Raw genomic sequence first — 16,121 nt, forward strand, 5'->3', positions numbered from 1 at the left:
GACAGCCAATTAAATCAATTGTTTCATTCCAACCGAAAGAAAAAAATGTCAGCTCCCATGTAGATTTCCTCCAGTAAAGAAACGACAAAAGGAAATAAGATATCTTAGTATGTTTGAGGTTTTTGGGTTAACTAATGGGATATTTTTTACAATGCCCATTGAATGGATTTCAGCATAGACTTTATATTGTGAAGAAAAGTATTCACAGATTATGATTTATTGTTCTTTCTTTGAAACTGAAAGATGATCTCTCAGCCGGCGCCTTGTAGTTGTACACATCCTTATTTATTCATATCCTGTGAGATTTGAAATAATAAAACCTTTTTATTACGACATAAACCAGTTGAAGCTATCTGGAGCCATGTTTTAACCATATATCCACTAAATCAATGTCAGTTGATATTGACATTGTTCATGATAATGTCTTTACCTTTTTGACATATGTGGCAGTTAAGATTACTATGGCATTATTATTTCCCTTGTTTAAAACTATAAATTTCATATTTCTTTATTTAATGATTTACATGAATCTTATTCAGTACATATTTGTTAAATAACATAGCTTTTGCTATTTGAATTCATTGGTTAAAGATATTTATTTCTATTGTAACGTTTAATATTTGCACCGTCGCAAAAGCTTTGATTACCAACTTTGGAAAACTTATATATTTTATATAACTGGTTTTAGATTATTATGTAGAATCCTCATATCCGGAAAGTCGCCTCCCAAAATATCAATATAATAATAATGTAGAATCCTCTGAGGACTGACTTTCAGTCCAACTAAGGAAAGCCAAGCTTTCCAACTACCGTTTAGGTTAGTGCATTAGCTACAATGTACATGCCTCCTTAAGTACGGGTAATTTGAAGTCATTGAATGCTCCATTTCTACTATTTGGCTTTACATGATAAAAGTTGTACATTGTTGATTAAATTATATATTGTTTTCACTGTTTTTGGTTTTTATTTACTTAGATATATTTTAGCGCATCACATTTGGCATCAGTCGTTTCTGTACACATCAGTTTACAAACTAGAATTAGCTGTGGTCCGCATCCCTTAATCTTCAGCAGAATTGTTCCTGCTACACATAAAAAAATCTTTTTAGTGCTAGACATTAAGTTGGTAGTTTCTCACAAGAACCTTAACTTAAACAACTTTGAAATTTAACTGTTACTTTAATTGTATACTCAGATATGAATTAAACATTATAAAAAAGAACATTATTTACATGTGACAATTTACCATTTATACATGTACTATAGTAAAATCCAAACATTGTAGTGCAGCACGCGAAGGAGCACTTTTCTTTCAAATCTCACCCCTCAGGGTTTCCCCTGGGTCAATTATTTTTTTCGCCACCTCTTTCGCCAAAACAATATATTTTTCGCCACTTTTTTTTTTTTATCGCCAAATAACATAAATATATTTTACGTTTAAAATTTATCTTTTTTCTACCCCCTCCCTCCCTTGAATAAGACGATTTTGTCCCAATGTGTCTATGATTATTCTCTCAAACTTATTTTAGAGTGTATATTTTAATGAATAAACCGGCATGACTAAACATTTACTTTAAAACATCAGATTTTTTTTTAACTTAAAAGGGGAAAATATCAATTGTTTTTTAAACAGCTTTTCTAAATGAGGGGGCTGAATACTTTTAATAATACAGAAGATTTAAGTCCTGGAATATAACAAATTATTGTTTTTTTTTATCATATAATACCAGTATAGTTCGTAGGGAAAGTTTCTTTAAAAGAAAAATACTGATGTGCCCTTTTGTACCAAGAAGTGGTTTTTACAACAAAACAAAAGCTTTTATCACATGAAATTGATCCCTCATTCCATGTGTAGTCATAACATTGAAGAGTTACTCTCATTCGAGGGGTTGTTCCCAACCTTTTGGATATATTTCGTCATAACGACAGTTTTCATTTCTTCACCATCGTAAACAATAGTAAATGAAAAAGTTGAGACGTAAAACTATGCTTGAAACACGTGTGTCACTCAAACGACTTTGAAGTAGTCTCCCTAATCAATTACCTATATTAAAGTCAAAGGATGGTTAAAGTTTTAAATCTGAGATTTTTCTTGCTTATGAACATTTTTCGTCACAACAACAGCTTTCTTTTCTAAACTGTCTTTAAAAGGAGAGGAGACGTCAAAACATTGCTTCAAACACGTGCGTCGCAAAGTGGTAAATAATTTCTGTATGTGACATTTAGCGGAAGCCATTTAACCATTTCATTTTGTCAAACAATTCAATCAACACCTTTATTAATTAGTCCTTTGTTGTCGATTGGTTTAAATGCAATCAGCTGATTATTGATTTTCTGAGCTCAAGGTGAATTCCGAGTATTGTCTGATCGGATAAAGTCCGAGAATCTCGAAAAAAAGCAAATAAACAAGATGGAGGAAAATAACTCGTTATATATATATTTCTTTCGCCAAATTCTTTCGCAAATGACGAATTTTTATCGCCACAATTATTATTTTTTTGCAAATTGCGAAAATGGCGACCGCCAGCGGAAACCCTGTCACCACTTCTCCCTATCAGTTTAAAAAAGAGAAGTCACTTCCGCCTATTATTCTGAAGTACATGTAGTGTGAGCCCTGTGTAGAAAACTACAATTTTTCCAAAAATATTTTGAGGTCATTTTGGGTTTGATTTTAAGCAACTTGGTACCAATAAAAGCAGAATTGTCACAGGTTTATTTGTTTATTTGGTTATATTTTTTATGTGGATCATTTTCATGTTTTCACAAGATAAACACAAATATTATTTTTTTATTAGAAATTCGCTATACAACCAAATTAAATTATGAAGTTTTATTGTATGTGTTCACATCAAGAGAAAACAAAAACACCAGAAGACAAAACTATGACAAATATACAAACATACTTAAGACAATTCTATGTCTTTTAAGGCCTTGTTAAGAAAGAACCAACCATAAATGCCTTCAAAATATTTAAAAAAAAAATGTATTTTTATCATGTGTTTATATGAAATATATAGCAAAAAAATGCAAAACTTTTGGCCAGGTACTGTATATCTACAAAATGAAAGTAAATCTAATTTATTCACTCAAAAGATTAAAAAACTAAATATTTATGTACTTATAAAAAAAAGAAGATGTGGTATGATTGCCAATGAGACAACTCTCCACAATAGACACAGACATTAACAACTATAGGTCACTGTATGTCATTCAACAATAAGCAAAGCCCATACTGATAGTCATCTATAAAAGGCCCCCTAATGACAATGTAAAACAATTCAAACAAAAAAACTAATGCTTTATGTACAAAAAATGAACCGATAACAAATGTGTAACACATAAACAAACGACAACTACTGAATTACAGGCTTTCAAAGTCATTTGTGTTTTACAATCCTCTTTGCTCTCTGTGACTATGCTTCAAAGGAGACCACTACTGAGTGGTTTGATATAAAATGTGAAAAGGGTGAAACTTGATATGATTATTGTATGAACATTTTAAACTTGTGTATTTCAGCTCAAGATGAGTAGAAAAAGGACACTGATGCCTGAATTCTACAAAAAGAAGAAAGTATGTACAGAATCTCGTAACAAAGTACCTATAACTGATGCTGAAAGAGAAGAAGGTAAATGTAGATAAAGGCAACAGTAGTATACGGCTGTTCAAAACTCACAAATCTATGGACAAAGAACAAAATCAGGGTAACAAACTAAAACTGAGGGAAGCGCATTAAATATTAGGGAGAACAACGACACAACATTAAATTGTAACACACACAGCAACGGACTAAGCATTAGACAAAATCCGATGAGAATAACCAATATAACATTAAAACCAAATACATGACTTTGGGATAGAAAAGTACTGTGACACGTCTTATAGTAATTTGAATTCACACTAAAAAATTGGAGAAAACAAACGACACAACGGAAACACAATGTATAAATGTTACACACACAGAAACGAACTATGATATAACAATGGCCATTTTCCTGACTTGGTACAGGACATTTTTAAAGAAAAAAATGGTGGGTTGAAACTGGTTTTGTGGCATGCCAAACCTCGCACTTTGATGGCATTGTTAAATATAACATTAAAATGACAACATAATAATACAGGACTACAATACAAATAAATAGCAGAACGTATTTGGCAAAGAAACACATGAATAATAGATAACAAAAGGCATCAGGTTTAAAATTCATTATGTCAAAAACTTTTATCAAATGAATAGAAAAGATTTACATGATAAAACTGACGTCTTAACTAATTACAGAAAACAAAACCGGAATACATAATACATTGAAGACCAACACAGAAAATCGACACACCCGACTCAGTGACAAACCAGGCCTGAACGCAAAAAGTCATAAGCATGACGTCACATACGAAGTGGTGAAATGGCACAATATTACGTCATGCAGACATGTGAATTTCTGAAACAGCACAAATATGACGTCATATTTGAAAAATTATGTCTAAAAAATAAGATAGAAATAGGATTGATTTAAGATTATAATAGAACTAAATACTGATATTACATTTAAACACAATGCACATTGCAAAACTAATCAATAGCAATATACATATTTTATATATGTCTGGTTTGTTTTGAACTGTGTAGAATGAGTTTAAATAAGACATATAGATTCCACAACTGCAACAAGTGTATAACTATATTTCTCCACTCGAGACAGTTAAATTTTAATGTTTAAAGTGCGAGGCTTGCCAAGCTTTTTAAATAATTAAAATTTAACTGTTTAGAGTGGAGAAATATCGTAATACACGAGTTACAGTGGTGGAATCTGTTTCTCTTATGACTATTATCCTTCCTTTTCAAAGAATTGAAGAAATTTGTGTACTTTTGATGTGTCGTAATCAGGCATGGTAGCCTTTTTTCATGACGTCACAATAAGAAAATTCAGAAGAAAACAAGAAAATTTAACGTCACAATCAAATTTCAACCAATCATTTGGTGAGAACAGATTTTTCACTAGTGAGGAGAAATATTTTTCTCACACTGGTCAGGAAATGTGAAAATAGCACAAAAATTAGAGAAATATAAATCCAGTATTCCATGGCCCTTTCATTCTCTTTGATGTTATAAAGAATGAAAAACATAAATGTATAATATATTTACTATATGAAAAGATGTGGTATGATTGCCAATGAGACAACTCTCCATGATTGAGAGACCAAATGACACAGAAATTAACAACTATAGTTCACTGCCTTAAAACAAACTAACGTCTTTTGTGGATAGTTGTCTCATTGGCAATCATACCACATTTCTTTTTTATATTAACGGCCTATTGGTAATTCATGTACAAAAAATGACAAAAACAAATATGTAACACATCAACGAACAACAACCAGTGAATTAATTATGTATTTTATATTTCAGTATCCAGAGTACCAACTGATACAGAGGTGTATTTGATGTATTTTAAAAACTTATTTCCATTAGATAAATTTGAACACCGACTCCCACCAATGGTACTGAAACATCAGTTATACAGTTTAAACAAAAACAGAACTGTTGTGGATAAAGAGCTGGTAAGTTTAAACAGTATCACTCCCAATTCAAACAGAATTTGCATGTTTGAAGAAGCAAAACACATTAGGAAATATCCCATACATTTAATTTTTGAGTATAATGGAAAAGCTTTCATTATCACTGCTGTTGGTAAGGTATATAAAATAAATATATATTGACTGCAATGCTACATACATTTGTCATATATTTAGTAGTAAATACAGTAGTTTTGATAAATAGCCTGCTTTTTAATCCATATTGTGCAACTTTGATGCGCACCCTTTATCACACCCCTACTAATTTTTATCATTTTTTCATAAAGTCCGTTTTAATATATGCAAGCTTCTCAAGAAATATTTTTCCTCAAAATGGGTCCTAAATGAGCAGTCATTAGGGCATGAAACAATTTATTGAATGATGTCATTGTTTTGCATGTGACGTCACAAATGTCGTGTTTTCATATCTCCTGGCACAAGAAATGCAACTATAAAAAAGAACTCAATAAAATATACCATACAAAACACACAAAAAAAATACAATGAGCAAAATATTTTTTCAAACGACAGCACGCAAATTGTAAGGTAACCATGGTGCTTCGGATGAGTAATTGAGCAGTTCTTTTGAAGCTTTTGAATAAAGACAAAAGTAGAACTGAAAGTAACCCAGGTGCTAGGGATCATAATGCAGTTCATCTATACTCTCCTGTTGAAATATATAATAAAGTGTAAAACACGGCAAAATCGGTATCACATGCCATATCACCCTCGACCAATATCATCCCTCGGGATGATATGACATATGATACAGATTTTGCCATGTATTATTATTCTCTATGTATATATTGAATGGCAAATAAATGTTATATTACACATTTATAGAAAACATTTAATACTAAAATAATAGATTAATTTTTAAAAGATTTCATTCTTAAAGACACTTTCTCAGCAGATTTCCATGTCAAATTCTTATGGAAAAATGTTTTTTTATTTTCAGAATGATCTGAAAAATAAAGGTTTGATAAAGATATTTAAGATAGGATCTGAGTTTGATGAATATGCAGTTGTGTTTACAGAGGACTACAGATGTCATGTGACCAGAGTTATGGCTGAAGTCTCTGTGCCAAAAAGTATAGCAGGTAAAATAAGAGTAAGGAAACAATATAAGTATGAACAATTAGGATTTGGGATACATGTGAAAATAAGATAAACCCAACAATTATGACTAGCCTATCAACACCGAAGAAGTGAGTCTTAATACTTTTCATAGAGAAATAATTTTGATTTTAATCTTAACTAAAACAAAGATTGAGTGTTTTGGCTGAATGTCACAGCTTTCTCTGGGTAATCCTTAAAAAAACTTCACTATCACAATATAGTCAGAATTCAAATAAGCACGAACAAACGAACAACAATAATTGTGACTAAACTAGATTATTCAATAGTATATATCTTTATTAAGTATGAAAAGTAGGATTGCAAAGACTTTTATCCAGTTTGGATCTAAGATCAAGGAAACAAAGAAAATTTGTTAGAGCTCACTATGTTGTAATTATATAAGCAGAAATTAATTCAGATAAATGCTTTACTTTACAGCACTTTCCTCTCATATGAAAAATGGATTTATAATGTCTTCTAATTTATGATATTTATTGGTTTTCAGATAAATTTGTTAACACTATTGTGAAGAGATGTAATGATGTATATGTAAATAAAGATACCCTTATAAAAGAATATAACTTTAAAGATGATGATATTACGTAAGTATGGAACAGAGAACCTTAATAATAATATTACATACGTAAGTATGGAACAGAGAACCTTAATAATAATATTACATAAGTATTTCTGTATTGGGCTTGCTGTATTGGCCTGATGTGAAGCAGAAGGCCAATACAGCTGGACAAGGACCAATAACAAGGCCAATACAGAAATACACGTAATAGTATCTTTATTAATTAACTTTATTAATTAACTGGAGCTTATTTGACTAAATACGAGTAAAACTGCCAAATCGATAATTTTGTCCTATAAGGCCAATACGGATTTTTCCGTATTGGCCCGGGTTTAGCAAGCCCAATATTAGCATATTCGATTAGCTCTAGACTAATCGGTTGAAATCCCGATAACTCTAGAGAACTACGGCATCGAAAGTCACGATAAACACAGACTGAAAGTAAACAGTTGTTTTGAAGACGCAGTTGTCATTTCTTTATCTTAAACATGCTGAAAATGTCAGTATGGCATACATTTCAGGCGAAAGACGGTCACATTAATTTAAAAGGTATTTTGAAAGCAGACGATAGAACTGTTTCAGGTTTGGGGAACGAGTAGATTATCACAAAGTTCATTTCTAGACGACCTCATAATTTCACGATTGTACACATCGATTTTAAATTAGTTTCTGCATAACACATGCAATGGCAGTACCTTTCCAATTACTATTTATGTGTTGCGTCTAAATTTAAGTTGTAACACTTTATAGTGACTGAAAAGGGTAGAAAAATTCATCAGATGAGAAAATGCTGAAGACACCTGGAAACAGCACCAGATCATTATGTATTGCATCTAATAAAAAGAAACAAACTGACAGTATTTGGATAGTTCCACTTCAAGGTAAAAATATTTATCTCTTTTGAAATGAAATTTAAAAAATATTGTAACACTGTAGTTAATTAATAGGATGGGGTGTCAATTCACAGATAGGAAAAAACTTAGAATTGACACTCATAATTTTTAAACACCCTCTTTCCCTTCCTTCCTAATAAATAAGGCTTATTATTAATTAACTGGAGCTTATTTGACTAAATACTAGTGTTAATTAATAAAGGTATCATTGCGTAACAATTTTCATATTGGCTTAGTTATAGGTCCTCGGGCAGCCATATTGGCCTTCGGCTTCGCCTCAGGCCAATATGGTACCCTCGGACCTATAACTAAGCCAATATGAAAATTGTTACGCAATAATACCATAACAGTGTTACAATGTTTTTTTTTATTTCATTTCACAAGAGATAAACATTTTTACCTTGGAAGTGGAACAATCCAAATCTCAGTTTCTTTTTATAAGATGAAATATCAAATGATCTGGTTCTGTTTCCAGGTGTCTTCAGCATTTGCTCATCTGATGAATTTTTCCACCCTTTCCAGTCACTATAAAGTTGAAAATGATAAAACTATCCACAAGCCAAATGACCAACGAATGAAAATTTTGGACAATTACAGAATGCATATGCCTGGTTCGGGTTTAAAAATAAATGAGTTTACAAAACATTAGAAGCGAAAGTTAACAGTAAATCGATTTGTACCATCATGAAATGAGGTCATCAAGAAATGAACTTTGTGATAACCTACTCGTTCCCCAAACCTGATATAATTCTATTGTCTGTTTTCAAAATGCCTTTTAAATGAATGTGTCCGTCTTTAGCATGAAATATATTCCATACTGAATGTTACAGCATGTTTATGGTGAGTATATATACAGTGAAAAGTTAAAAGCAACTTTTATATATCTTGCATTATGATGTCTCATTAAACTGTAAAGTTACATGTAAGTCAAAGAAGATTAATATTTCTTACCTGTTTTGTTATATAACAGTAATTATTGTACTGGGATTTGTAAATCATTTGTCAAGTATGTGCAGGGGTTTTGTGTATCATGAATTAATACAAGACATCTCTTATTTTTCTATTAGATTAAGCAGTCTTATAACCCTCTTTTTAAAAAAAAACCTGTTGTGGCTCTGACAATATTGCCAAGCATAAAAAAAGTTCAATTATTTATAGGTAAAGTATTCGTATTTGCTACTAGGCCACAGTATAAAGAGTATTAATACATCTAGTGTACATTATATATCAATATATGTGTATTTGTGTTTTGTTATAGGCAACTTCTGAAAGCCACAGTATTAACAAACAGAACCGTTGGAAGTTGGTGGTTAGCTGTACCCAATACTGGAATGTTTATGAAAAGTTTACTGCGTGGGAGGAAAGCCATATTAACTATGATTAAAAAAAGCAAATACAAAGAAATACTCAAAAACGTAAGTTTTACGTTTGCATGTTCTGCTTGATCACTGAACAGGGCCTCTGTGGCCAAGTGGTCTGAGTAGTTGAACTACTGTATCACATACCTGTCAACACTGAGGTTGTGAGCTCCAATGCACATGAAGCAGGTGCCCTCTACTCCAATCGTTATTGACTAGGGTTGAAAATTTTCTTACTGATTTGTCAGGTACTGCAGCTTCCTACACCATTAAAAACTGTCCACAATGAAATAGAACAATAATGCTGAAAGACCCATTCAACACCAATCAATCAATAAATTCCCCACTGAAACATTATTCTAGACATAAAAAAATATTTTGTTTTTATTTGGTTCACATTTTCCAATGGAACCTGCAGTCATTGGTGGGGATGGTAGTTTTATTACCTGTTTCACATTTACTTTCACAGATTATTTCATAGATGAACAAAATAGCCTGGCTTAGATGAAGGAAGCCGTAAAATTAAATGGTCTATGCTTACATATTAAGGTCAATACAAGTAGATATATTCAAATTGTTGATTGCCATTGAAGAGATTATTGGGATGAAAACCTAGGTAATTTCATATCTTCTAATTTATTTTTTTACTTATAGGATTTAGAACAGCGAAAACTACCCAAAATGTGTCGTCTAGGATTAACATACCATCTACAAGATATTATTGGTGCTGATCTGATACTCAGGTAAAGTATATTAAATTGAGAAAAAAAAATATTTCATCTCCATAAATATGAATAAAAGATTTTTTTTAAAGTAACATCAAGGAGACAGCAACCCAATGAATAAAAAGACACATGGTATTGACCTACAAATGACAGCATAATGTCAAGCAGATTCTAATAGTATTAAGTAGATTCAGATAGGTAAAATGTGTCATATGCTACTTTAACCCCTAGACTGCTACGCGCGACTATTGTCGTTCCGATAAAGCAGTTCGCTATTGCTACGCGCGACTATAGTCGTTTTCCGTAACTCGTTTGTTTACACAGTTACCATGGAATGGGCGGAGTCAATATTCATGAGATTGCGGCAGTTTCGACTTGTATGGATTCTGATTGGTTAAAATCTGCGTTCTTTCGAGTGTCTCTTGACTTTAAATCAGGTGTAAGCGATAAAACCAAAAGTGAAAATTTTTGATGAAAAAAGTGACAAAATGGCGGATATTATTTGGAGAAATGGCCAACACGTTCAGAAGTATTTCATTGATAACGATTTAACAGCGGCGGCCGATAAAAAGAATTTGGACGAGAACAGAAGATATAATAGATGGAAATAGAAATATTCTATCAAAAATGCGAACAGAAGACTTTTAAAGCGAGAACCACTGGGATTCCCAGACCTTGTCCAAAATGGATGACATGAAACAGGATTTGCGATGTTTATCATTTCGCCTTTCAAATGTGAATCAATATTGACTGACATCGATAGATCCGAACTTTAAGTTTCTCAAGATTATTTATTGATGAAAGCTATAACAATGAACTTGTAGTATAAATATATTTGTACATGGAAGTAAAAGTCGGCGCAGTGAAAGTCGGAGGAAAATACCGGAAAATATTTGCATCAAAAAGGCTGTTGGTTCTAGAAGAAACTTTTTTTTTTTTGATAATCACAATGGAACTAGTTCTTAAAAGAGATTTTTATATATTGGTTCAATTCTGAAGTCATGGATACTTTTACATTGATGGATACGTTAATAAAACATGAAAAAAATAAGTTTACCTTTGTTTACCTCTATTTGCACCTGTACAGGTAAAAAATGACCAGAGACTCACACAAAAATAAAATAAATAAAAAATACAGAACCTAACAATACTTTTTTATATAACTTTTATTGATGAATATTCAATATTTACAAAGATACAGCAATTGTAAGTGAACATGTTTATTTCATCAGTGATTAAAATTTTATTCAGCAATACACAAAAGTACAATAGAAATGAATGCAGCAGTCTAAGGGTTAAGAGATAAAAGGGGTTAAAATTTTGGACATTAATTTTACTCAAAATTTTAGTTTTTGGACATTTCTATTTTTATCCTTTGGACACACTTAACTTTTTTATTTAAACAGATAAACACAAGCAGATTTTTGCAGAAACATTATGAAAAAATTCTTTAAATATATATGCTCTTTATTTGTCAAACAGTTCTTCAAAAATTAATAATTTTTAACAAAGTTTCTGGATTGTAGGAAAATAACGACACTTTTTGTGCTATATTTATCAAATTTAAAAAAAAATTAAATGTTGACTTTTTCATGAAATTGGTACAAATAATATTCAAACGTAATCAAACCAAATGTCATTTTAAAAAAAGGGCTCCATCAATCCAATTTCAAGTTAAATCAGTTTGAATGATAAAAATCAGTCAAAAAATGCATCTTTTCCCGATATGTCACAGTTTGACATGAAAATAACATTTTACGTTAGCAAGTCATTACCTCCCCTGTAACTGTATGGTATTCACTTAAGCCAGTGTCTATATCTATAGACAAGCAGAAGTGATAATAAATTTTAAAAACAGATTTCTGATGTTAAATATCATTTATCCATATGTACTCCAAAGTTTTATTTAATATATTTTTATTTTTTCAGTATACAAACCACCTCAGGACAGCTGTTAAGATTGAAAGATTGATGATAACTATGACTAGAATGTGATAAATGATGACTGGGATGTTATTAATGATACTGCTGTGTGTTTGTACTGTTCGTTGTAAAACACATGTATTTATTAGGCTGAATGTGATAGGGAGTTGTTTATGAGTGCAGTATTTATTAAACTTGCATGGTACCTGTTAAAACATGGCCATGTAGAAAAAATAGTTCTTCATCAGAGTAGGAATTCTAAAAAATTATGAATTCATTCTTTTTATTTTGTTTTACAGTTGTTTGTATAGAACACAAAGTGTTGCATTGGTTAAAACATGCTAAAGATTTTAAAAACAGAATCTACAAGTCTTTAATTTTCTTGTGGCGATTAGTTTAAATCTGAAACATAGAAACTTGCTATTTGAAATTATTTTTTAATGAAGAACAGATATATCAAGAAATGGCAGACCTATACCAAACAAAGTAACAAGAATCATTGTAAAATGTCAAGTAACATTGTAAAGTATCTGTCTAGAATGTACAGAAATATTTAAAAATAACTGCTAAATAAGTGATGAGGTAGCTATTTGTATATGTGAAAAAAATGTTATTAGAAATAATGATCTATGTGATAGTTATTTTTGTATAATACCAAAGTTATTTATAATTGATAGTATATCAGCTGTTTATTTGAATTAATTTATTATAATATATGAATTTTAGATAATGTCTTATGACTACTTGTTTCCAGTTATTCAAAATAACCATGAGGTTTTCTAGTTCTCTGATAAGGAAAGGCAATATGATTGGATGTTATTCTCCGAAGTAATGCTAAATATCTGAGTTATAACCAGGCAACACTAATGCATTGATTAAGTGTTATGAGGTTTAAGAAATAACCATGTACTTGGGGTATACCTTTGGGTCATAAGTAGTGGGGTAGGTAACGAGTGACCAGGAAGCTTTAGGGATTGAGTGGTGCTGGAGGAAAATCAAAACAGAAGCCAAGAAAAAAAGTTTAAATGGGTTAACCTACCTATTTTACCCATTTTGATATACCATTTGTGTCAGAGGATTTGTATAATCCCTGTTAAACATTACCATGAAAAAAAAAAACATATTGAAGATAAGCTCATGCAAAGCAATATTTGTTAACAACATTTTTTTTGGTAAGGATATTTAATGTAGCTTCTTGTAATGCCAATATGCTGAGTTTAAAATCCATCTCCTTTCCCCTCTCCCAAATGTTTTCCTGAATGCTGACCTCAAAGGAATTATAAAAAAAAACCAAAAAACTCTTTAAACAATAATTGGTATATTTTGTACTTGGGTGTACACTAGTAAGTCACTGTCTTTGAAACAAACATAAAAGTGAGAGAACAGTATATAGGTTGCCAGAATCAAACCATCCATTGTTGCTTAAAGTTTTAATGATGAATATATTTTTGGGATCCGGGGAGCCTCTGTTTTGTGTTATATGTAGAATGTACAAATGCATGAATTATTTATTCGAACAATTTAAAAAATTGTAGTACAGACGATTTTTGAGATGTTAAGCCCTAATATACAAGATAAGTTAAACTTAAGAAAAAGTGTGTATGAAAACATATTTTAATGTAAATAAATGTAAGATGGAATATTTCACAAGTGATATTGACTCATTAGCAAAATATCAAATGTTTTTAACATTGAATCTGTAAAAAATAGCAGAAGTTGTACACACATTTCTTTTATAATTTTATTGATGTAACCTAACATTGTGATAGTTGTTCTGGTATCTCATCCCAAAATAGTCTACCACAGGACAAGTTCTTCTGAAGGAAGAGAATCACCTTCCAATAACATTGCTCTCAGTTTTGGAATACACAGCTTTAGACATGTTGGAACAGTATCTAATTATATGTTTATATATTCTTTATTTATAACTCAATTATCATGTATTTTTACTTTTACGTTCTCCTTTCAAACAACTTGAATAATTAGAGAAAAAAGTAGCAGGAAATATGGTATGATATATAATGATACCTCTGTTTTTTGGGAGTTTATTTTTCTTATTCATTTTATCTGAAGCGTTTTTTGGACATTTTTTTGTTCTTTCATTCATTTTGCCTATTGCCAAGGTGTTGCTTATCCTTCTTGAAAGTTGCAATAATATACTGCCTACTGGAGTCTTTTATTTGCTATTTCTTCATTTGTACTGTCATTTTGATCATTAAGTAGAACCCTGTACTTTCAGTTATCCAATATAAGTTTTTGTAATACTTCAAGACATATTTGCTCTTTCAGCTAAATTGTTACAGTGATGCAAATCAATTAAGTATTAAATCAAAGAATCCATTTTGTTTGATAGTTTTCAGGATTGTTATGAATATTTTTGTATATCCCTAGCACAGTAGGGTTATCAGTTCACAAAATAGCTCATTGATTTGTGCATATGTGAGGTATAGATATTTGTTTTAAGAAGTAACATGTATGTTATTCATACAAATATGTGGAATGATGTGTTGCACTCTACATTGTACCTGTTTGTTATTGATAGATGGATATTGATTATTGTATTGTATTAATGAAATGATTTGTGATTTGTTAATGGAGAGATTTTTTATGATCAGAATTTAGGTTTCTGGTAGCATTAAGATTGAGATGAAACATATTTGTCATAAATTAAACGATTTGATATGTTTATTGATGAACAAAATTGTGTTTATCAAAGTATTTTATAATCCCTCGTTCAAGGTTCAAGGGTCAGTTTATGAATAAGATTTATACTACTATTATTAACCCTATAATGTAGGTACTGTATTTTACGGGTTACTGCTAGGTACTTTAAACTGTTTTAGACAGTGTTATATGATTTCAGAGGGTTGCCTTTTTCAAGAAGTGTAAACTATATTCTATGGTTTACACAATAATTTAATGATTGAATGATAGAAAAATTCACACATGGAAATATGATGTTCCAGAAATCGACTTTGTTGGGGATAACTTTTTCTGATGGTGCAAACAAGTTGAAAATCTAGAAATTTTCCTTACATAAATACTTCTTTCAAGGGTTTTGATGAAACTAAAGGCCTTAAAATGAATACATTTTGTTTTGGATTAAACTAAGAACCTACAATGTTAAAAATTTGTCATCTATTGCTGCTTGTTAACATTTTGTAGAAACAAGAAAAGTTACATTCACTACAAAAATAATTGAAATCCATTGCTACAAGTTTCTTTAGTATAAGGTTAACTAGAATATAACTCACAAGTTCAATGATTGTTTGTTTTTTTAACTTATTTAAAGAGTTCTATGTTGAATTTCAGAATTACATGGTGCATGTGTATTTGTTAATAAAAACCATATACAATGTAAAAGAGAATAATACATTTTTTACTTTGTTGTGTACAATGTTTTAGTGCCTTTTAATAACATTATTGGTAATAAAATCTTGTTTTCTATGATAGATATTATTTTTCATTCACCAAATAAAAGTAAATATTCCCTTTTCACAAATATGACATACCGAATTAGACTATTCACTGTTTTTTAATAATATGAGCAACATGTGGAGCAGGATCTGCTTACCCTTCTGGAGATCACCCCCAGTTTTTGGTAGGGTTCGTGTTGTCTTTAGTTTTGTATGTGGTTTCTTTTGTACAATTATTTGTCTGTTAGTCTTTTTCTGTTTTAGCCATGGCGTTCTCAGTTTGTTTTCGATCTATGAGTTTAAATGTCCCTCTGGTATCTTTTATATAAGTTATCAAGTGCAGCATAATGAATCTAAGACTTATTAAAAGTTTTGTTTGAAACTTATTATACCTTTCAGTTCAGTGGCACAGTTGCCAGGTATAATATTGTTTTTATTATGAAGGAATTATTCCCTATGCATATACTATAGTATCCAATCATAAAATGACTGGTTGAAATAATACAAAAACTTCACCTGTTAGATCAGTACATGCTTAG

General features: G+C 30.8%; 1 protein-coding gene across 1 annotated transcript; it reads left to right on the plus strand.

The window, feature by feature from the left end:
- The first annotated feature begins 3 nt into the window (after positions 1 to 3).
- On the plus strand, positions 4 to 15,613 carry LOC139487649 (inactive serine/threonine-protein kinase 19-like). The gene is made up of 8 exons (XM_071272598.1): positions 4 to 107; positions 3,517 to 3,625; positions 5,405 to 5,556; positions 6,530 to 6,671; positions 7,196 to 7,292; positions 9,419 to 9,575; positions 10,173 to 10,261; positions 12,173 to 15,613. The coding sequence occupies exons 2-8, from the start codon at positions 3,523 to 3,525 to the stop codon at positions 12,213 to 12,215; spliced, it is 783 nt and encodes a 260-aa protein (XP_071128699.1). The 5' UTR covers positions 4 to 107; positions 3,517 to 3,522; the 3' UTR covers positions 12,216 to 15,613.
- Positions 15,614 to 16,121: the final 508 nt, after the last annotated feature.

Source organism: Mytilus edulis, chromosome 9 (genome assembly GCF_963676685.1).
Source record: "Mytilus edulis chromosome 9, xbMytEdul2.2, whole genome shotgun sequence".
Classification (NCBI taxonomy): Eukaryota; Metazoa; Mollusca; class Bivalvia; order Mytilida; family Mytilidae; genus Mytilus; species Mytilus edulis.

Coding starts and splice junctions, on each gene's coding strand:
- LOC139487649 (XM_071272598.1), top strand. CDS start 3,523: ATGAGTAGAAAAAGGACACTGATGCCTGAATTCTACAAAAAGAAGAAA. Junction 5,557..6,529: donor CTGTTGTGGATAAAGAGCTG/GTAAGTTTAAAC, acceptor TTTTATTTTCAG/AATGATCTGAAAAATAAAGG. Junction 9,576..10,172: donor ACAAAGAAATACTCAAAAAC/GTAAGTTTTACG, acceptor TTTTACTTATAG/GATTTAGAACAGCGAAAACT.